Source organism: Pelecanus crispus, chromosome 20 (assembly GCF_030463565.1).
Source record: "Pelecanus crispus isolate bPelCri1 chromosome 20, bPelCri1.pri, whole genome shotgun sequence".
Taxonomy (NCBI): domain Eukaryota; kingdom Metazoa; phylum Chordata; class Aves; order Pelecaniformes; family Pelecanidae; genus Pelecanus; species Pelecanus crispus.
The window spans coordinates 812,525-833,695 of NC_134662.1; the positions used below are offsets into that span (position 1 = coordinate 812,525).

General features: G+C 51.4%; 2 protein-coding genes across 2 annotated transcripts; one reads left to right on the plus strand and one right to left on the minus strand.

Moving 5' to 3' along the window:
• The first annotated feature begins 1,846 nt into the window (after positions 1-1,846).
• On the plus strand, positions 1,847-16,764 carry TMPRSS9 (transmembrane serine protease 9). The gene is made up of 19 exons (XM_075723812.1): positions 1,847-1,970; positions 2,857-2,984; positions 3,456-3,523; positions 3,947-4,125; positions 5,852-5,893; positions 6,913-7,084; positions 7,344-7,618; positions 7,795-7,931; positions 9,128-9,446; positions 10,290-10,461; positions 11,803-12,074; positions 12,801-12,937; positions 13,511-13,871; positions 13,964-14,080; positions 14,735-14,906; positions 14,990-15,055; positions 15,230-15,495; positions 16,035-16,171; positions 16,603-16,764. Exons 1-19 carry the CDS (start codon positions 1,847-1,849, stop codon positions 16,762-16,764), a joined length of 3,306 nt encoding a protein of 1,101 aa, XP_075579927.1.
• A 2,072-nt stretch (positions 16,765-18,836) lies between these two features.
• On the minus strand, positions 18,837-19,812 carry TIMM13 (translocase of inner mitochondrial membrane 13). Its single transcript, XM_075723766.1, has 3 exons — positions 19,675-19,812; positions 19,360-19,428; positions 18,837-19,283 (listed from the first exon to the last, which is right to left on the minus strand). The coding sequence occupies exons 1-3, from the start codon at positions 19,810-19,812 to the stop codon at positions 19,185-19,187; spliced, it is 306 nt and encodes a 101-aa protein (XP_075579881.1). The 3' UTR covers positions 18,837-19,184.
• Between the last annotated feature and the right edge of the window lie 1,359 nt (positions 19,813-21,171).

The window sequence follows — 21,171 nt, forward strand, 5'->3', positions numbered from 1 at the left end:
AGAGGTTGAGTCCTCAAAAAAACTCACTCTGAAGCTGAGGAACTTTGGACCTTTGGCCAAGAAGGCTGGACTTCCATGTATTTCAACTCTGACCAACCAAATTGTCTTAGACTTTTGTGTCCTGGTCTGAAGGGAAGGGTTGTGTGTCTTCTAATTTAATACATTTTAGGGCCAGGGGAAATCAGTGCCCCTTCTTGTCTCACTAGGCTTCTTGCAAAAACTAACATGGCTGAAGTATGACTGATCGAATGACTGTGTATAAAGCGGGATGCCCCAGGCTGTCTCATTCCTACCAATATCCAGTTGTTGATGACATGCAAAAGGCAGCCAACCGCAGGCTGGCTTGTACTAGCAAGACTGCAGACAGAAAAACAAGATAAGAGCCCTAGTTTTGGCACTTTTGAGGTCACATTTGGAATACTATATCCCATCTGAGCATCTTCAGTGCATGAAAAGCATTGACATACTTGAACAAGTCTAGCAGAGGCCACTGCATTGATCTCAGGAGGAAGGAAAGATCATATGAAGAGGCTTTGGTTCCTGTGCAGGATATTTGTACCCCTTGAAGCAAAATACTGGAAGCACCAGTGCCAGTGCTGACCACAGGGAAGGAGAAACTGCTCTTGGGGTAGTAGCATAGCCGTAATTAAAGCACATATTAATTGCTCTGGATTATTAGGCACTGGGAGCTCTCTGGTAAACACTGTAGTGAGTTTTGTCACCCACTGAATTTACCGACTGTGATTTTTATATTTCTTTCACAATTCTTGCAAAAATATGGAATAGCATTGGGCTATATATGAAACCTCACCCTGAAACCTGCCTCATAAACAACTACAGGGTGAAGTTAGCCAGTTTTAATCCACACAGCATATGCCATGGGCCATATGTAGTAGTAGTAGTAGCCTAGTCTCAGGATTTCAGTAGCCATGCCAGAACGGTCCAGTAGAAGCAGCCAAGGATTCTTGAGGTTTTCAGTACCAATTGGCTTTGTTACATTTACTAGCCAGAGTCCCAGGCAGGTCTGTCTCCGTAGCTCTCTATTCAGACCGCAGAGTTTCATGTTTAAGGATGTGACTGCAATCTAGTCTTGTTATTTGCAGGCCTGTAAGATTACTCTGAGATAAATGTTGTGCTTTCCAACTTAACTGTTCCACCTGCTACTGCAGCTCCATGACTCCTGAGCAGCATCAAAGCGTCTGCTAGTGACACTGGTTGGTTTTAGGATGTTTACTAGGGGTGATATCTGAGGCAGAAAGAGCAAGCCAAGATGCCAAGCCCAGTCCATACTCACCCCTTGCTATGAGCTGGCATACCAGTTCACCCTGGCATCACAGGCAGTAGGTCCTTGAAACCCTACTGTTAGATCATGCCTGGGGGACTGCCTGCTGAAGAGCAGGTACTGTGTGCTGTTCTACTTGGACCCCGAGGCAGGGCCTGTGAACTGGGACACTGGTTCAGTGCTCACCCAGAGCTTGTGTCACCAAAAGTGCCTGTGCAGAGCATGGAGATGGCGGCATCAGGCTGGTTCGTACTCAAAATGGATATGGCCATGCTCAGTGGTGGCCTTCTAGGAAGAAAGGGAAGGGGAAACAGGCAGAGAGGGGCCACCATGGTTGATGTGTTCGGGTCCTACAACCTGGATGTATTAGTAAAATCTCCTGACTGCAGCCTGAGGCACATTCAGGGGACGCAGTGTGTGTCCATCCTTTTATTTCTTGCGATAATGCACTGGTTGGAGCGCCTGGAGTAACCATAACTGGCATGTCACATTTCATCCCAGTCTTATCCTTTTCCTCCTCTTCTTTTTAATCACAGAGGCCATCTGTAGAGCTGCTCAGAAAGCATGGACCAGATAAAGCCAGTGCTAGGCTCCCAGAGAAGGGGACTGAGGGCCAGCTGCTGGAAAGTAACCATTGCTGCTGCAGCGGTGGGCAGCGTGACAGCCCTCTACGTGGGTATCCTGCTGGGTGAGTGTGCAGCCAGGTACATTCTTTCAGTTTATCTGCTCCAAAAAAGAAATGGACTGCACAGCTCACAGTTCTCATAGCAAAAATCCTCAAAAGCCTTCTGCTGAGGACAACATGTGGTCAGCTCGCCCCACATACACACACAAACTGCAAGGGCTGTAGTCAACTCACATTCTGAATATCTGACTTTAAAGCACTTTAAGTGTTGCATGACACCTATGCTCTATACATCTCCTGTAATCTCTCCCTGCAACTCCCAAATTTCCTGTCACTGTACTCTGCTGCCCCAGCCATCTTCTATCACAACCTCCTGCAGCCACTGACCGTTGCCTGTTTTACTGTCCCACTCCAGAACATGACCACCGTGTCCTTGCCTCTCCCACCTCCCTCCTGCTGCCTCTGGTGCCCCATGGCCAGATGCTGCCTCAGGCCAGCACTCTGGTTTGGACCGCAGCCTGACAGATCCCACCAGCACAGCTCTACTGTACAGTACCACTTTCTAAGCTGGCTTCAGTACCCAGCATACCTTTCCCCAGCCTTTTACAGCAAGGATGGGGCCAATCTGGGATTGCAATGCCAGGTTGCACCCATCTGTTCATGAACTTTTGTCTTAGGCTTGACAAAAATCCACCATTTTGAAGTTCAAATTAGTTCAGTGCAAATTTCACCTATAGCATGTGTGCGGGGTAGCCCAGCACATCCATAGGGCACCCCCAAGGCAGCCTGGGGTGGTCAGGGACAGTCAAGCTGCTCAAATCAGGTGGGTCTAAAGGACATGATGAGACCCATGTTGCAAAGCGGACAGCGAGGAAAGCTGGGTCCAGCCATGGCCCCAAACCTCCACGTGTCCTTTGTGCCTCTGACAGACACCTTCCCTCTCTGGCAGCCTGTCATCCTGTGAGAGAGACCAGCTTTGAGCACACAGTGGAGCTGCGAGGAATCACATTCAACAGCAGCTTACAGATGGAGAGCTCAGACTACTACAGGGTGCTGACACCTGCTCTTGAGAGGCTGGTGAGTTGAGCTGGGCTTGCCAAGAAAAGAATTGGGAAAGACTGTGGCAGTTCCCCAGGGCCCAGCTCAACTGTCCTCATTCAGCAGAATCTGGATGCCAAGGGCACGAGGAAAACAGGGATTTCTTAAATATCAGCAGGGTACGTTGTGGGGCTGAGCTGCACTTTGAGAGGCCCCATCAGGGCCCTAAGAGATATTTGTGGAGTGGGAAATGTGTACTCTGGTCTGTGCCTTGCAAAAGAGAGGTGGTAGGAAGGCATAAAGAAGGGACGTGGTGCCTCGTGCCCTGAGCCAGGGTGGAAAAGGGTTACACATGAGCTGGACACAGGTGCTCCTGCTGCCTGCAGAGACAAGAGAAGATGCTCCAGCTTGCTCCAGCTCCCCGCAAAATCCCAGGCATCATCTAGTCCCATCTTCCTGGGGTCTTCTGCCCAGTAAGTAAGTGTGTGACCATCGTTCTTTGTTTTGCAGTTTCTGTCCAGTTTCCAGGACTCACAGCTGTACTGGAGCTGCACTGGTTGCACCATCCTGGGCTACAGGTGAGTGTAGGCAGCTCTTTCTGCAGACTCTTCAGCTCATGTTTCAGGGCATTCTGACAAGCTCCACCAAGAAGGTAAGCTCACACCTGTGTTCTTGTTCAAACCTAGTACACAGAGAAACTGCTTTTTGGTCAAGGCTGGATTTTCTTCTGGGATTGCACCACTGTTCTGAATTCTTCCATTTGGAAATGCAGTCAGAAAGGCAGAAGAAAATGGCTTTGTTCAAACAAAGCTGAACTTTGGACCAAAGAAAAAATTGCAAATGACCATTTAAACCCAGAGCACATCTCCAGAGAAACTTGCACCTTAAATTATTAAGAATTAGTTTTGTTTCCCTTGAGTTCCCCGTAGGCAGCTAGCACAAGAGCCTGTCCCTTGTACTGACCATGGAGTCAACGTACCCATTAATTTTCTGTCTTCCAGTAGGAATGGAAACTCAAGTGTGATTGTCCGTTTCCGCCTCCACTTCACCCCCCAGGATTCCCAGCCCCTGAGCTCTACTATGGAGGAGGAAGCTTTCAGGCACGGGCTGGCGGCTGCCCTGCATGAGCAGGGTCTCTCCCTGGCTGCTTATGGGACTATATCCTCAGCTTCTCTTACAGGTATGTTCCTCCTGCAACTGCTGGGCAGCCAGACCAAGGTGCCCTGCGCTGGTGTTGCTAGCACCAAAGGTCACACTAGCAAAACCACAAACTGTGTCTCAGACAGGCAAACTGCTGCAGAGCTTTAGCTTTGGATGTCCAGTCAAGGCTTCGTGCCCAGCAGCAATGTTAGAAATGGAGGTCCTGCCAGGCACCCAAGCAAACCAACAAAAGATGTTCTGCCTGGCTCCCAGGTGGTACCAGCTTCACAAAACAGCAGCAGAACCATGCCTCACTCTTGGCAGTTGCTGAACAGACATTCGTGGGGAGTCCCCCAGGTCCCCCTCCAAAGCTAAATGCTGTCCTGCTGCTCTCTGCCCTGCAAGAGCAGCTTTGGGGGCCTGAAGCAACAACAGAGGCTAAAGCATAAATTGCAGCTGCTTTGGTTTTTCTTGCAGCACCTGGAACCAGCCTGAGGGACGGGAGATCAAGCCTCAGGAGGTTAATTGCTGGGTTATCTATACCTACAAGTGCACAGCAGCCCTTAAGCAGTCCCCAGAGTTGTAGCAATAATTCCTGCTTAGGTAGATATTTCTCATATTTAAATTATTCTCTAAAACTACCTGACTAGATATTCTCCTTTCCTTCAGTGACTGTGGAGTTGCATGTGACCATAGTGTTGTCCCAAATAGGGCTTGTTCACCCAGTGTGCAATAAGCCAATCTTCACACACTGAGATGAGATACTGTTTTATTTCATTTCTGTGCAGAGGTGGGTGCTAGGTGGTAATTCCACAAAGCTAGCACACCTACCAAAGTTTTCTCTAAATTTTATACATTACAGTTAACACACCACACCTATCTACTACATAATCATTAAATTAGCTAAGCATACTTGTCTCTTACTGGTTCATATCTTCTTTGCTTAAATTTAAAGGTACAGTATGATTTTAACTTACTACGCATGCTCAAGGAGAGTGGAGGAGGGGGGTAGTCTCTCTAGTTTTTAATTGAGTTGGTGGTCGCAGTCTCCCCCTGCCGAAATTACCTTTCCCCTACTTTCCTTCTTGGCAGATCCTTAGAAACTCTTCATGGTTTACTAGTCAAGACAATAATACATCACCTTGTATCCTGTTCCTGGACAATTTGTCATTAGCAATCTATTAAACAAACAAGGTATAGATAAAGGTAGGGCTTTACAATGGACATTCTATAGCAGCATCAATTTTAGATAACAGTAGGACTCCAGGTCCAGTGGATTTAAAAACCGTGCCTGGAAAACATGAAGGTGTGGGTTCCTCTGCAGCATCCTCTGCACTTCCTGCAACGATGGGCAGGGTCCCTGGACCTTTGGGAGCCTTGTGCAGCCCAAATGGTAGCACAGACACCTCTTGGCTTTAGGCAACAGCCCTGCATAACTTCAGCCTTGGAGCCTGCTCCTGGGAGGCAGCTCACTGCCACAGCTCTAGGGAATTTCTCCCTGCACCTGGGATCACCCCCACAGCCTGCAGAACTGTAGACAGCTGCTCCTCCACTGTGCCTGGTGGAGCAAACTGAGGAAGGGCCCCGGGCCCGGAGATCACCGCTGGCCATGGGGCAGGGAAAGCGATTGCCAGGCAGGAGGAAAAGATGAAGCAAAGCCTCTGCCAGCCCTGGTCCAGGAGCAGCACAGTCCACGGGAGCATGCAGCTCCTGTGCCCCCTACTGGGATACCCTCACTAATCCCCATTCCTTCTACTTTGTCACAGGTCCCAGTGAGGTTTCTCCCCACAGACCTGGACTGAAATCAGGTAAGAGCCAGGCAGTAGGAAGAGCCATCTGCCCCAGCTCCCTTGGCTGCACTCTGCAGCCTGACCTGTAACCTCACCGGTGGCCTGGCTGCAGATATGAGGCATTTGTGCCCCATCTTGTTCATAACCTGGTGGTCCAGGGCCCTACACCCCTTTCCCCCTGCAAGCTCAGTAAGAGCTGCAGCTCTGCTCCCAGCTCCATCCCGCAGGGACACTGGCACTGCCAGGGAGCAGAGTGACAAGGACACCACAGTGGTTGCCCCTGGGGAAGCCAGGGAACAGTTGCTGGGAGGGCTGCAGAAGACACGGGTGACTCAAGCCTTGCTGTCCCCAGGGAGCTGCCCTGAGACACATTCACTTGCCTCAACACCCAGTGCGTGTGGAAAGAAACCCTGAATGCAATGGCCAAAAAGACTGTGTCGAGGCCTCTGATGAAAGGGGCTGTGGTGAGCCTCACAGCAGGTCTCCTGGTCATGGGGTACAGGCCACAACCCGCTGCTGCAGACTTTGACAGTTGTAACACCACTGGGCTTCTGGGCACTGAAGAGAGCCAAGGACATGCCACAACTTGTCAGGCCAATAGTAGATGTCTGCATCAGGATGAGGGGAATTGTACCCTAGAAACACCTTGGTCCCACCACCAACTGCAAAGGCTCATGACAGGGCACACCTTCCTGGTGGGCTGGTGTGCTGGGCAGGCACCACAGGCCTACAAGTTGCTGGGAGCATATCACGAGACAGTGGCTGAGCTTGTGAAACTAGCCAAGATACCTCCCTCCAGAATTTCTTGCTTTAGATGAGTTTCAGGGAGGATGCTGTGATGGGCCAGTGCTTTGCCATGCTCTTTTCCAAGCCTGCAGGTTAAAGTCTGCCCTGTGACATCCCTGGCAATGTCCTGCTGCTTGAGTATGTGCTGGGAGTATGCACAAAGCTGAAGCAGCTTTTCCCACTTGCCCCCAAGAGCACTTTGCTGGGGCGGTGGCAGGATCCTGATGCACTGGCTCTCTCCTCCCTTTCAGACTGTGGGAGCCGCCCTGCCATGCAGACTGCCACCAGGATCGTTGGAGGCTCAGAGGCATCCAGAGGGGAGTTCCCATGGCAAGTCAGCCTGCGAGAGAACAATGAGCACTTCTGTGGTGCTGCAGTCCTCACAGAGAAGTGGCTGGTGTCTGCCGCTCACTGCTTTACTGAGTAAGCTCGCTTGCACTGCCATCCCCCCCGCCCCCATTTCCAAAAGCTGCTGTATCTTCCAGCCCAAGCTCCTGCTGTACCACACTGCGCCATCATGCCTGGTTTCCTTCCTCTACCAGATTAAGGCATGGGGACCTCCTGTCCCACAGCAGATGGCAGCATGGGCAGTAGGCAGCACCACCTGCACCAAGCAGTTCTGGTTTGCAGGGTGATGCTGTGGCTGCAGGCTCACACAGTCCCAGCTGTGTTTCTCTTCCAGGTTTCAGGACCCAGGCATGTGGGCAGCTTACACAGGGACCACCTCCCTCAGAGGCTCAGACAGCGGTGCAGTGAAAATGGGCATCGCACGGATTATCCTGCACCCCTCCTACAATGCTGACACAGCTGACTACGACGTGGCTGTGCTGGAGCTGAAAAGACCTGTCACCTTCACTAAGTACATCCAGCCTGTGTGCCTGCCAGATGCTGGGCATCACTTCCCCACCAGCAAGAAGTGCCTTATCTCCGGCTGGGGCTACCTCAAGGAGGATTTCTGTAAGCAAAGTGTGGCAGGCAGCAGAGTAGACATGGTGGGGTGTGAGCAGTGCAGGAAGTACCGGAGAAGGGAGCTCAGGCTGTGCTCTGGCCAGCCAGGGTGGGCTGTGACATGGGGAGCTGGTCCTGTGCAAGGCTCTCTGCGGTGAGCTCACGGTTGCATCTTTCTCATTTAGTGGTGAAACCTGAGTTCCTGCAGAAAGCAACAGTGGAGCTGCTGGACCAGATGCTGTGCTCCAGCCTCTACAGCCACGTCCTCACAGATAGGATGCTGTGTGCTGGCTATCTGGAGGGGAAAATCGACTCCTGCCAGGTAAGCTTTGCCCAGGGAAGCTGGCACCCCTCCTCACATGAGTCATTTCCCTCCCAGTATGCACCAAGCAGCACTTCAAGAAGCAAGATCTGACACCATGGTCACAGTTCCTCCCCCAAGGTTTGAGGCCATGCCTTGGACCCAAAGATCGGGGACTGCAGAAGACAAAAATGAGGATATGTTTTCTAGTGCTTAGAGCAGGGCAGTGCTGTTTAAGGGGCTCTTTTGGCTTTGTAACTACTTTTCTCTACTTCCTGAGCTGTATTCAGGGCTGGCGCTACCAATGTACCTGGCAGGTCCTCAGATCAAAATCCAGATGGCGAAGGGCAGCAGTTGAAACTAAAACACACACCACAGTTTTTGGTGAACAACTTTGTGTTTTTCCTAGTTAGCCTTTATCCAGCCTGGAATTGCAAGTGGTCAGCTGGAGAAAATCCTGCCTTTCACAATGTGTGGGGAGAGGAGGACTGTGTTGTGAGGGGAGGACTGTGATTTCCATGGCTGTCCCTGTGGTTTGGCAGGGCCCTTCATACCTGCAAGCCACCAGCTGAGCAAAACTGCACTTCTCTGGTGGTAGCGCTTCATATTTCCACACCAAATGCAGCACAAACACCAGAGAAGGGGCCAAGAATGGAAGATTTGAGGTTGGATCATGAATGTAACAACCCATCCGGTTATTCGTTATTCACCTAGAGCAATCACCCCAGAAGGCACTGCTAGCTTCACAAACGCCACATGTCCTACATCAGTGACACTCATATGGCCCCACAGTACCAAAGAATTGACCAGGGAACCATAGGCCAAATCAAGCAAACATCATGCAAAGATTAGCATGGTCTCCCTGGGCTGCGTATCATGCAACGAACACCCATCATCTGGCTGTTTAGGGGCTGCTGGGCTTAACCCTAACAGCAACAAATGATTAAACCAGTAGAAATGCTTACCCTAGATTTTATGAGGATGTCCTTGTGCTCTTCTGGCATATCAAGGGCACAAGGCTATTGCTTAATAGCAGGAGTGTGCCCATGCAGAGGAGCACCCAAAGGCTAGCACAGGAGGTGCTTCACTCATCACTAGGCTGGAGCAAATAAGCAGAGGTGAGCTGGGGTACACAGGGAGACACAGTCTGGCAGAGGGTGGCCAGGGCAAGCTTGGAGCCTCTCCAGGGAGAGCTCACCACCTGGCTTCTCTTGCAGGGTGACTCTGGTGGGCCTCTGGTTTGCGAAGAACCATCTGGCAAGTTTTTCCTGGCAGGAATCGTGAGTTGGGGAATTGGATGTGCTGAAGCTAGGCGGCCTGGGGTATACACACGTGTTACCAAACTCAGAGACTGGATCTTGGATGCTATTTCTGCCTTCCCCATGTCTATAGCCCGTACTGTCCCTCCAATACACTCCAGTACTAATAGTAACATGGTCAGCTCTGAAGAGCTCACCACCACCACCAGCGGAGCAATCCCCACCACTTCACCAGCCCCAGCTGCCAGCAAGCCAGTGACTGCATCAAGACCACAAGGTATGAGCACCCACAGGGTGGATGCACCTTGACAGGAAGAGTGGCTGGTACAGGTCCAAATGTCAGGTTCGTTATTCCGCTGAGCTGAAATGACTTTCAGTAGGGTGACCCACACAACCCTTGCCTAAGTGCTAAGGGCCAAGGCACAAGTGACGCTATCTGGCTGCCCTGGCTCAGCCCAGAGCAGCTTGGCAATGTCACTCAGTACCTGCACAGATGAGTTTCATGGACTCCTTTGCTTATGCAACTGCATGTGTAATTTTGCCTGCTGTCTGTGTAATTGGTTTGCTCCAGCAGGCCCAGGACAGGGTACTAAGACACAGCAGCATCTGACACTGTTTAACCTGTTGACCACTCATTTTTGTTTGCCACTTAAGGACCTCCCAGCAGTTCAAAGTTGATGGCTGCAACTTCACAGCAGCCATGCACCTTCTCCCTGAAGGGAAGGAGGGCAGGTGTCCATAGGATGACCTGTCAGCTCCAAGGAGCTCTCCCAGCAGCTCTGCAGGGACACACAGATGTAGGGTATTTCTCTAAATTTCAGATTAACTTTTTTATCTAGAATGGCAAGGCTAAGAGGCACAGAGCTGCTGGTTACTCTGCCTTCGAGAAAGGCACAGGATTACGGACTTGCCAAGAGCAAGTTAGGGTGAAAGCCCATGTATGGCTGTGCACAGCCACCATCAGGGACTGCCATGATCAGCAGGCAGGGCTTGGGTAGATGCCTCACACTTCAGCTCTGACCTGTCCCTGCTCAGACTTACTGGTTCGAGAGAGCAAAAGTCTCTCCTTGCTTCTCTTCTCCTAGGAGCACTCACAAGTCATGCTTTGGTTTCTGTTCAGAGTGTGGAGGACGACCTGGGTTCTCTAAACCCAGCAAGATCGTGGGAGGAACAGATGCTTCCAGAGGAGAGATCCCCTGGCAAGTCAGCCTGAAAGAAGACTCAAGGCATTTCTGTGGAGCCACCATAATTGGGGACCGCTGGCTGCTGTCAGCAGCTCACTGCTTCAATGAGTAAGAGTCCATCCCTGCTAGCACTGCTGTTCCAGCTCACCTGCCCACTGGCACAGAGCTGTGCAGCCCTACATGGCCGTGTAGCCAAACCCACAGCTGTGGCACTGGAGTCACTGGGGAAAAACAAGAACCCACACTGGATATTAATTTTTGTTCTAGCTAGAGATTCATAGTAAAAGGGTTTTTGTGGGGATGCTAGGATGAGGCAGGGAAAGGTTAAAGTAGCCTGGGCAGGGAGCAAGGACAACACATCTAACAAGGGTGGAAAAGGACAGGTGCCACAAGAGAGTTTCTTCAAGAAATTTAACTTTAAAACTTGGCTATAATATAGGAAATAGAGACACATGGTCAGCTGTGGTCAGTTCAATCCTGCATAGTTCTGTTAAACAGCAAGAGCCCAAGCCCATATTTATAAATAACCTAGATAAAGAGGATAATGTTTGTCAAAAATAAAAAGTCCTGAAGGCAGAAAAGGTGGGGGACAAACTATGAAGAGTTTCAAGACAACCTCATGCATTAAATAGCTGGGCAATAAAGCAGCAAGTGAAACGCAAGGTAGGCAACTGTGAAGTGAGGCACATAGCAAAAAAGCAGTTCTACCTCTGCAGATGATGATGGGTTTCCATCAGCTTTTACCATTCAGATAACAAGGACAGAAATACTGAGGATATTGCTATGAGAGCAGCAGTTCTGTGGGCAATGGCAATTAAAAAGCAAGTGAATGCTAGTAATTATTAGAAAAACAACTAAAATTACCAGTATGTTGCTGGTAATCCGCAGCATACCTACTTCTCAAACATTGCATGCAGTGCTAGAATAACATTGTAAAAAGGCTAACACAAGACACAAGGATGAGCTGGGTGTGGATCAGCATCCATAACAAGCATGACAAAATAGATCAGACTAGACTTGGGAAAAGAGACAACTGGGTGGGAAGGGAGTGTGTGATAGGGGCTATACAATTATGAAGGGTATAGACAAAGTGATTAGGGAATAAAACACAGCTCTAGAAAAATCCAAATAAAACCCAAAATCCATCAAGACCCACTGAATAGAGACATCATCTGCCTGCCAGAACACTCCTGAAATCACAAATTTCTGGAGGTGAGGAGAGGATTACTACATGTTTACAGGCTCTTCGGGAGACATCCAACATGTGCCACTGCTGGAAACAGTTCTTTGGGCCTGACTTAGCAGGGCTGCTCTTCTGTGTGCTGGGCTCTGCTTTGGTAAAGTAAGGTTTCAAACACTGATCCTTTAAAGTTGTCTGCAATTTAAATGTCAGAATTCAAGCTAGGCATATGCGTGTGAGCATGCATGTTTAGGATTATGTATTTGCAGGACAAATCCAGAAGAGATTGAAGCCTATGTGGGAACAACATCACTAAATGGAACAGATGGGAATGCAGTGAAAGTCAATGTCACAAGAGTGATCCAGCATCCCCTCTTCAACCCTATTTTTCTGGACTTTGATGTGGCTGTACTTGAGCTGACAAGACCTCTTGCCTTCAACAAATACATCCAGCCCATCTGTCTCCCACTTGCTGCGCAGAAGTTTCCTGTTGGCAAGAAATGCATAATTTCTGGGTGGGGTAGCCTCCAAGAAGGGAATGGTAAGCAGTGATGCATTACCAGTTGATTTGCTCTGGAGCAGTGAGAGATTCGGCAGCAAAGCCTGTGCTACTGCAACCCAAACAGTCCTGGGAGCATACAGGACAGGGGACAGTAACAGGGACAGTCAGGAACTGACAAACACAAGAATAAGCAAGAATAAGGGCACACAGAGCACTGCCTTAAACCCCAGTTATTTAGGAGCCACCAGCAAACACAAAAAAGGAGAAAGCAGCTTGGCAGGCACCAGGAGAAACCTGCTGGGCTCCCCTCAGTAGTTCTCCCATGTTGAGCAAGCATGGGGCACTGCCTCAGTGGCCTGCTGTAGCTCTGGCAGGACAGTATGTCGGCCTCAGCAACCACGCTCAGTTGCAAAGATATTCCAAGCAATTAGAAAAAGCAAAGATACCACTGTAGGGAGAAGGCCTGAGGGTGGCACATGTGCTACCAAGGAAGTCCTGCTGTCCCTCTAACAGTTGACCAGGAGCCCACAAGCTGTCAAGGCAACAGAAACTTGCTGCCGGTGTGCAGTATCCTTTGCACAGGTATGAAACGGCACCCTGTGGTGAGCCAGGAGCTTCAGGGCTGCTGAGAGAGCAGCTCACATGGGACCCAACTCCTGTGTGGGATTAGAGCCTGTTTTCCTGAAATACGTGTTGGGTCAGTCTAAAAGCCATTAGCTCCCACTCTCCTCCGCTGCACTCACTAATCCCGTGGTTTTCATGCAGTCACCAAACCTGAGATCCTGCAGAAAGCCTCTGTGGGCATCATAGACCAGAAGACCTGCAACTTCCTCTACAACTTTTCCCTCACTGACCAAATGATCTGTGCTGGCTTCCTGGAGGGGAACATAGACTCATGCCAGGTAAGAGTCTGGGATTTCTCTACTCCACTGTGGATTGTTCCAGAAAGCTGGGCTAACTCACAGCCTCAGCACATCCTTGAGAAATATTTGCTGAGCTGCTGTGGCTGTAATCCACATGTACCTTAGCTCAAAAAAGAACCCAGCCCACTGCCTTGGAGCTTTAGAAAAGTAAATAAAGCTCCATCAAATTGAGCATGACTTAAACCAACATCCCACTGCTCTGTCTGTCCAGTCTGGAGTCCTGGATGAAGCAGGTCTCCTCCTGTGGCAGCGAGACAGTGGTAGTTGGTGGTGGCTGTCCTTCACTTGTGGAAAGGTGCTGCCAGGAGCTATTAACTTTCATGACAAATGCCTCTTGTATCTGTGAAGCCAGCTTGAGCCATTGACCCTAGTTTCAGCCTCTGCACATTCCTGCTTTGCACACACGCTGCATGGCAGCAGACAGCCCCATGGGGCTGGAGAAAGAAGAGTTTGGGGCAAGCTAATTCCTCCCAGTATGGCTGAGGGGCAGCTCCAGTTAGACCTGTCTTGGGGAGATTGGGCTGAGCAGCCATTGCCTTGTTTCTTCCTCAGGGAGATTCAGGTGGACCCTTGGCCTGTGAGGTGACCCCAGGAGTGTTTTATCTGGCTGGCATCGTGAGTTGGGGAATTGGTTGTGCACAGGCTATGAAACCTGGTGTGTACTCCAGAATTACCAAACTCAAAGACTGGATCCTGGATACCATCTCGCAGTTGCCCAGTCCTGGCAGAGGCACCCCTTCCAGCTCAGCCATCACTAGAACTTCTACTGCAGCCATTGTCACCCACCAGCCCAGCACAACAGCTGCAAGTCCAATCAACAGAACCACTCTGGGGATGAAGATGACCACAGCCAGGAAAGAAACTACCACTGCTCTGAAAACCACTGAGCCTGCCAAGCCCACCCAAATCGCAGGTAAAATTGATGACAGATTTATTGACATGTTAGTAGGAGTCCTCTGGCCCCAGCAGAGGGTACTGAGCAGGCTATGGGTTATTGCCTTCCAGTGGTGCCTTGTACCAGCCTCACCTTCAAGTGTTCCAGCAAGGTCTGTATTGGAAAAGAAAATCCTGAATGTGATGGCATTGTTGACTGCAGCAATGGCTTCGATGAGCGCAACTGTGGTGAGTACAGCTTTGCAGCCTGCGACTGCTGCCCAGCCTTATTCTACATCACCCAGCCTCCCCAGTGCAAGCCACCAACTTCACATGGGCTGTCCTGGGCCCCACGTTGTACACTGGGGGCCTGGGCAAGCCCCTTGTGGTCCAGGTCCTATTTGGTCTGCCAAAGCCTATAACAAGATAAAGCTTGGATGAGCAGGGTCCAAATTTTCTGACAGGGAATGTGGCCTCTTCTCCTACACTATAAACATTAGAACCCGTTTCCCAGCACACAGGCCCTTTGGCTAGTCAGTCTAGTACAAGCTGGCAAGACAGCTGTGCATAATGTGGCAGCCCAGAAGATGACGTGTCATCCCTGGGACTGCTCCTTGGACTGCACATTCCTTGCTGAGAGACAGCTCAGCCAGTTCATCCAAACGTCCCCTCCTCAGGTACCACATCCCTGGAAGGTGTGATCTGCTATAACAAGTCAAAGTTCCCAAACCACACCATGTCTGCCAAGCCTTGCCTCAGATGGGTGAATGAAATTCATCACATCCTACCGGCCTGCATATGTCTCCCCAGAAGGCTGCTGTATGGCATGGGCTATTGAAGGAGGGAAGGTATCCCTTTCACTTACGGTTACTTAAAACCATGGTGCCTCTTCTTCTGTCCCAGACTGTGGCTTAACAACTGCTCTGGCCTTCAGCAAGATCGTGGGTGGCAGCACTGCGGCTCAAGGAGAATGGCCCTGGCAAGTCAGTCTCTGGCTTCAGCGTAAGGAGCACAAGTGTGGTGCTGTCCTCATTGCCGACCGGTGGCTGCTCTCTGCAGCTCACTGCTTTGATATGTAAGTCTGAGATGGGCTAGTGAAGCTGGCCTCGCCACGCCACAAGGTCAGCCCACCTGCCCTTCCCCTTCATCGCAGTCCAGCACCATGGCTGAGATGCTGTGCCCCACTGGAAGTACATACTCCCTATTACAGATGTGCCCTGACAGGTACAGGTGAAGAGTAATGAGTGGAGCAAAGCCTGGGTATGTTCACAGTGTGATGGAGACAGGGGTCCTGGCCTCACAAGGTGTGGCCATAGTGCATTCCAGCCCCACAAATGGAAGAACAGCCCTCCTTATGAGGCCATGCACCTAACAGTCAGGTTTGCTGTCTTTCTGCAGTTACAGTGACCCCAAAATGTGGGTAGCCTTTCTAGGAACACCATTCCTGAGTGGCATCAATGGCAAAATGGAGAAAATATTCCGTATCTACAAGCACCCTTTTTACAACGTCTACAGCCTGGACTACGATGTGGCACTGCTAGAACTGAACATGCCCGTCAAGTTCAGCAACACCATCAAACCGATATGTCTCCCAGACAATTCACACATCTTCCGTGAAGGAGCCACATGCTTCATCACAGGCTGGGGCTCCACAAAGGAAGGAGGTACTGGCTGAGAGGTCTCCCTCACATCCATGATGGCCAAGCTAAGTGCCGCCTACCCTGCAAGCCCAAAACATCTATGATGCCCACTCCACTGCTCCAAGCACTTCCCATGCCAGGCCAGGCCCTGCAGGGGATAGCAACCTGGGCAAGGCCTGGTGTCACCACAATCTCCTCCCCAGCTGCCATGCACTGTACTCCTCCATTTGGTTACATCTCTGTCCTCCTGCAGCCTTCCCAAGCTTTCTATGTGCCAGCCACTCTGCTCCCCATCCCTGTAGCAGCTGCTCCTGCTGTGCTCCTGCTGAACCAGGACCACCCTGATACCATTTCTATCTGGTCAGCTGAGCTGCCTGACAAACTACACACCAAAGTGAGCCTCCTGTGCTTGCTCTGCTGGGGAGAAACCAGGCCTGGTTCATTTTCCCAGTGCAGGTCTCTCCCTTTGGCAAGCAAATAAGGCCGCAGAGACCCCACTCCTACACATGCCGCTGCTTCTCATGTGCTCTGCACCAAGCTAACAGTGATACTTGCCTCCTCAGGTCTCATGTCAAAGTATCTGCAAAAAGCAGCAGTGAACATGATTGGAGACCAGGCCTGCAAAAAGTTCTACCCTGTCCAGATCAGCAGCAGGATGGTGTGTGCCGGTTTCCCACAGGGCACCGTCGACAGTTGTTCAGTGAGTGTGAGAGCAGCAAATGCTGTGGGTGGGACAGAGCAAACTTGTGCAAAGTCCCTGGGCTATACCCTCTCAGGAGGGCCTTGCCCCGCCTCCACTAGCTCAGCTGTCTGTCCATGCATCTCCACTGGCTGTTGCCATTATCCAAGGCCATCCTGCATACACGTCGTCCTACTTGCCCCACCAACATGGGACAGGTCAGGGAAACATGCAGAGAGGTAATGCCAAGCAAGAGACCACACTCTTCCGTGTTCCAGAACCCCAACCTCAGATTGTGCATGCAGGTACATCACTGAGCAGTCCTCCAGCTTGGGGAGGTGGGGAACAGGAGAGCAAAAGCTCCTGTGTCCCAGAGAGAAAGAACATCTCACAGCTGGAGGGGCTGGGCTGCCTTTTTGGCTTGATACAGAACCCTTTTCCTCTCTTTGCAGGGCGATGCAGGTGGGCCCCTGGCATGTAAAGAACCCTCAGGGAAGTGGTTTCTAGCAGGAATCACAAGCTGGGGCTATGGCTGTGCCAGGCCGTACTTCCCTGGTGTCTACACCAAAGTCACAGCTGTCCAGGGCTGGATTGCGCAGAACCTCAAGCTCTGAAGCTGCACATTTTGCCAATCAGGGAAGGCGACAAATGAGAGGAGTAATTGTCAGAGGATGCACTAATCCCTCAGCTAATGTACGTTTTTTTTTTTTTTTGATGCTGCAAAGGGGTGAAGATGGCCTGCAGGTATTAAGCAAATGCCAGTGTCGTATAACCCACTGCAGTTGTGACACCAGGGCATCTGATAACTGCTTTGCATAGAAAGATACAATTATAGACATTTTCTATAAATAAAGAGGCCTGCCCCATATTAAGACCTGGCCAAACATCCTACACATTAAAATGTGACCGTTCTAGTTGGAAACATCTGCCGGAGATTTGTGTAGTTTGGCTGACTTCTGTCTATGAGCTGTCATCCCGAAGCCAAGCCAGGAGACAAGTGAACTTTGTCCCAGCCCAGAGTTATGCCCTTGCAGAAGCCTCAGACCTCACTGCCTTGATGGAGCTGTTATGTTGTGTGATGGCTTTTGGAAAGGGTAGGCTACTGTCTCCACTCAATGCCTGGTGCTCAGTGATGATGCCTTGGCTCACCATTTGATCACGAGAGAAGGCAGGACTAAAACACTTGAGTCTTAAGACTGCACAGGCCCTCATCTGTATCAGAGAATCAGAACAGACTTCTCATAACCCCCACACTCCCAGCTCCCTTTGCATAAGGGAACAGGTATTAAATTGAGAAAGATTAAGGCATAGGCACACAGACGACTGTTCTGGTTAAGCTAGCTGGGAAAAATTCAAAGTGCTGAGATAGCAGCCGAAGGATACAACTCCTTCAGTGCGCAGTCAGGTCACACTAGCCAGCATAAGGCTTTGTTCACAAGAAAAAAACTGCTGCAGAGCTCACATGTCAAGTCTTAGGCTGACTCACACATCTCCTCATAGATTTGACCACCAAAACTGAACAGCAGCTAGTACCCCAAACTCTTTCCTAGTCTTTGGCACTTAAGCTCTGAATTTGGGTAAGCAAGAGGTTTCTTCTTTCCCAGCCCAGCTGGCAGTGAGACCCACCACTTTGCCAGCTAGAGCACTAGCAAAGTGGGAGACCTGGCTTCCAGGCATTGCTCAGCTCAAGATGGGTTCAGATCCATGGCTGGAACACTTGTGGGATGCTGCCATCAATGAAACAGGACTGCTGCACAGCCAGTACCATAAAATTCATACAGCCATAAAGAAAAGTAAAAAGGCCCCTAAGCAAACATGGCTTGAAATCACTTTATTTTTTAAGTAGTCATTCTGCCCAGTCTGGATGGGAAACTCCAGTTCAGTTTCAATTAGTCCAAATATCCAGTTATCTCCTAATAGTTTACCTTGTGTAAGAACACTTTAGTCCCTTCATAGAAGCCACCACATCGGGAGATGAAATGAAATCAGGTTCTCCCACATCTCTTTGAATGTCCTATCAGCTAAGGAGACATTATCCTTCCAGTCTGTCTCCCTGACCCAGCAAACAGTAAAATATTTTACAAGATACAGAAGAGTTTCAAAAGAAGGGATTTAAAAAATCTCAATACAGGGGCATGGGCACTTTTAATCTCCAACACTCTCCTCTTCAGGCTGCTGTGCACACTGCACACAGCATAAACTGACCTTTCCAGGAGAGGTGTGTAAGCTGAGAACAATACAGAGCTCAGCCCCAAAGCAGACCCAAGTCCTCTGTTTCAGAAGTGCTCCTCCCTCAAAAAACGATGCCTACAAGGTAGGCTCCAAGATGGAACATCTATGCCAGAGCCAAACCAAAAGTCACAGAACATCACAGCCACACAACACATTTTATTCTGTAAAGAAATCAACCTAAGTACTTTCCAACCTTTTTCATCCCCAGCAGTGCTTGTACAACTATTTGCAAGGCTGTGCTGCAAACCCAGTAGGAGCACCCCTGCTCCCCAACACACTGCTTGAGTTGAGTTAAAGCCTGCGAGCCCACAAGTAAGCCCCACATACAGCTTATACAAATACAAGGGAAGAAAGAGCCAAGTGTGGCATATGGAGCATCTTATGGCAGCTTTTCCACTGATTAAAAAGGACTGGGTAACTACCTGATGACTGAGTCTGTACCTGCTTGCTGGGCAAGGGGACTGTGTTGCTGGCTTGGCCCTCCTTTTCCACAGAAGGCTCCTTGCCTCTCGCAGCCCTTTCAGCAGGGACTTACCAGCTGCTATATGCCTTGGCCAGTCTGGACCGATGAGAAGGGCATGAGGCAAACCAAGCAGCTCACGATGGCTCTCAAGGCTGGAAAACTCACTCACTCCTGGGACTGGTGCTAATAAAAGCCAATGGATGCAAAAGGTTCAGTGAGGGTTTATTGCTCTGCCATGACAGGGGCTGGAAAGGCAGCAGGATTTCGCCCCCAACCACCTGGAGTGGCGGCTCATCCCTTCCCCACATGGTCCCTCCCTGGTCCAGGAGCCGGGGCACTTCACATGTTGGCTCTCTCCCGCTGCAGCCGAGAGTTGTAGGCTCGGGAAACCGTGTTCCAGGCGTCCATGTACCTGTCCATGCACATGGCGATGCACTTCTACGGGACAGAGAGCTCTCAGCGGTCGCCCCGGGGGGTGGCCCGCGGGTCCCCGCTTCTCCCCGACTGTGCTCACCTGCTCCGAGTTGTCCAGCGCGCCGCCGGGTTTCCCGATGCACTTCCGAAAGCACTTGTCCGTCATGCGCTGCAGAGAGAGGCCGTGAGAGGCGCCGCGGGCCCCGGCCGCGTCCGGCCGCCGGACCGGGCCGGGCCGGGAGCACCGGCCGCTGTCGCGTCCCCCTCCCCGCACTGCTGAGGGGCAGCAGTACGGCCAGGCTCCCCCGGGCCACAGGACAGCCCCCGCTGCCCAGCACAGAGCGGGACCGGGACCGGGACCGGGACCGGGACCGGAACAGCCCACGCTCCCCGCCCCTCCGTGGCCCCTCCTGACCTGCAAGAGCTCCTGTGCGTTGGCCACGGCGATCTGCACCTTCACCTGCTCCATGATGAGACCCGGGTCCAGCTTCCCCCCACCGCCACCCCCAGAGCCGAAGTCGGAGCCGAAGTCGGAGCCGAAGCCGCTCTCCATGCCGCAGAGTCACCGCGGGCGGCGGTCCCCACGCTGCCGACGAAATGGCGGCTCGCCGGGACTACGGCTCCCAGTGTGCACCGCGCCGGCGGGCGGGGCGGCCGCCGGGCGGCACCGCCGCTCCCAGAGGGCCCCGCGCTGCGCCGCGCCGGCCGGGGGCAGGGGGTCCGAGCGCTGCCCTGGGCGGCGGCGGGGCCCGGGCCGCTGTTGGCGCCGCAGCGGAGCCGGAGCCGGGGCGGCGAGGGCGGGCCTGCTGCTCGCCGTGCCCGGCGCGGGGCGGGAAGCGGGGACCCCTCGGCCTGAGGCGCCTCCGTCCCCGCCGGGCCCCGGGGTGAGGGCAGCGGCTCGTGTCTAGTGTCGGGATGAGTTTTGGTGTCGCCACCGACTGCGGTGGAGGTGGCCCTGAGAAAGCTTTCGAGTCCTGGGGCTGGAAACGCACCCGCATCGTTTGCAGTGCTGGGGCCGGGGGGAGCGGGTTTCCCGGGCTGCCAAGTCACTCCCCAGCTTCGTGTTCCCCCGCGGCGCGAACGCGGGTGGCTGGGCCGGCCGCCAGACCCGGGACGTTTTGCAGGGTGAATACAGCACGGCGTTTAAGCATCAGGTTTTAAGCGCAGCCCCACATACTGAGGCAACAGGAAGGGACTTAAACCGGCCTTACCACAAGAGAGAAATGCTGCACAGCTACATCCTGACGTGAACTAGGAGCATTATGATCTGGGCTCCCTAAAGAAAGCAACTCCCTGGTGAATTTTCTGTGGAATTAACTATTCTGTTCTTTGAGGCTATGATGATGGTTCCCTCTGCCTTAGATGACTCGGGTAAGAGGCTCACACCCTTAAAGCCTGCATTAATTCCACAATGGTGTACCCTCCTGGCCTGGTTTTGGCTGGGATGGAGTTAATTTTCTTCCTAGTAGTTGGCATAGTGTTGTGTTTTGGATTTAGCGTGAGAATAACACTGATAACACACTGATGTTTTAGTTGTTGCTGGGTAGTGCTCAGGCTAGTCAAGGACCTTTTCAGCTTCCCATGCTCTGCCAGGTGCACAAGAAGCTGGGAGGGGGCACAGCCAGAATAGTTGATCCAAACTGCCCAAAGGGCTGTTCCATACCATACGGCATCATGCTCAGTATAGAAACTGGGGGAGCTGGCCGGGAGGGCAGCAATTGCTGCTTGGGGACTGGCTGGGCATCAGTTAGCAGATGGTGATGGTTGTGCATCACTTATTTTGTTGGTTTTTATTATTATTGTTTTCTCTTCCTTTTCTGTCCTATTAAACTGTCTTTATCTCACCCCACAAACTTTACTACTTTTCTTCCGGTTAAACCACACCACCTCCATTAAGTAAGAATGTAAGAAT

What these genes read in the sequence shown, in the direction of transcription:
- TMPRSS9 (XM_075723812.1), top strand. Translation starts at nt 1,847, where the DNA reads ATGGACCAGATAAAGCCAGTGCTAGGCTCCCAGAGAAGGGGACTGAGG. An exon ending in CTACGTGGGTATCCTGCTGG is followed by an intron (nt 1,971 to 2,856) that starts GTGAGTGTGCAG and finishes CCTCTCTGGCAG; the next exon opens with CCTGTCATCCTGTGAGAGAG. An exon ending in CAAGCCCACCCAAATCGCAG is followed by an intron (nt 13,872 to 13,963) that starts GTAAAATTGATG and finishes ATTGCCTTCCAG; the next exon opens with TGGTGCCTTGTACCAGCCTC.
- TIMM13 (XM_075723766.1), bottom strand. Translation starts at nt 19,812, where the DNA reads ATGGAGAGCGGCTTCGGCTCCGACTTCGGCTCCGACTTCGGCTCTGGG. An exon ending in ACGCACAGGAGCTCTTGCAG is followed by an intron (nt 19,429 to 19,674) that starts GTCAGGAGGGGC and finishes CTCTCTCTGCAG; the next exon opens with CGCATGACGGACAAGTGCTT. An exon ending in CGCTGGACAACTCGGAGCAG is followed by an intron (nt 19,284 to 19,359) that starts GTGAGCACAGTC and finishes TCTGTCCCGTAG; the next exon opens with AAGTGCATCGCCATGTGCAT.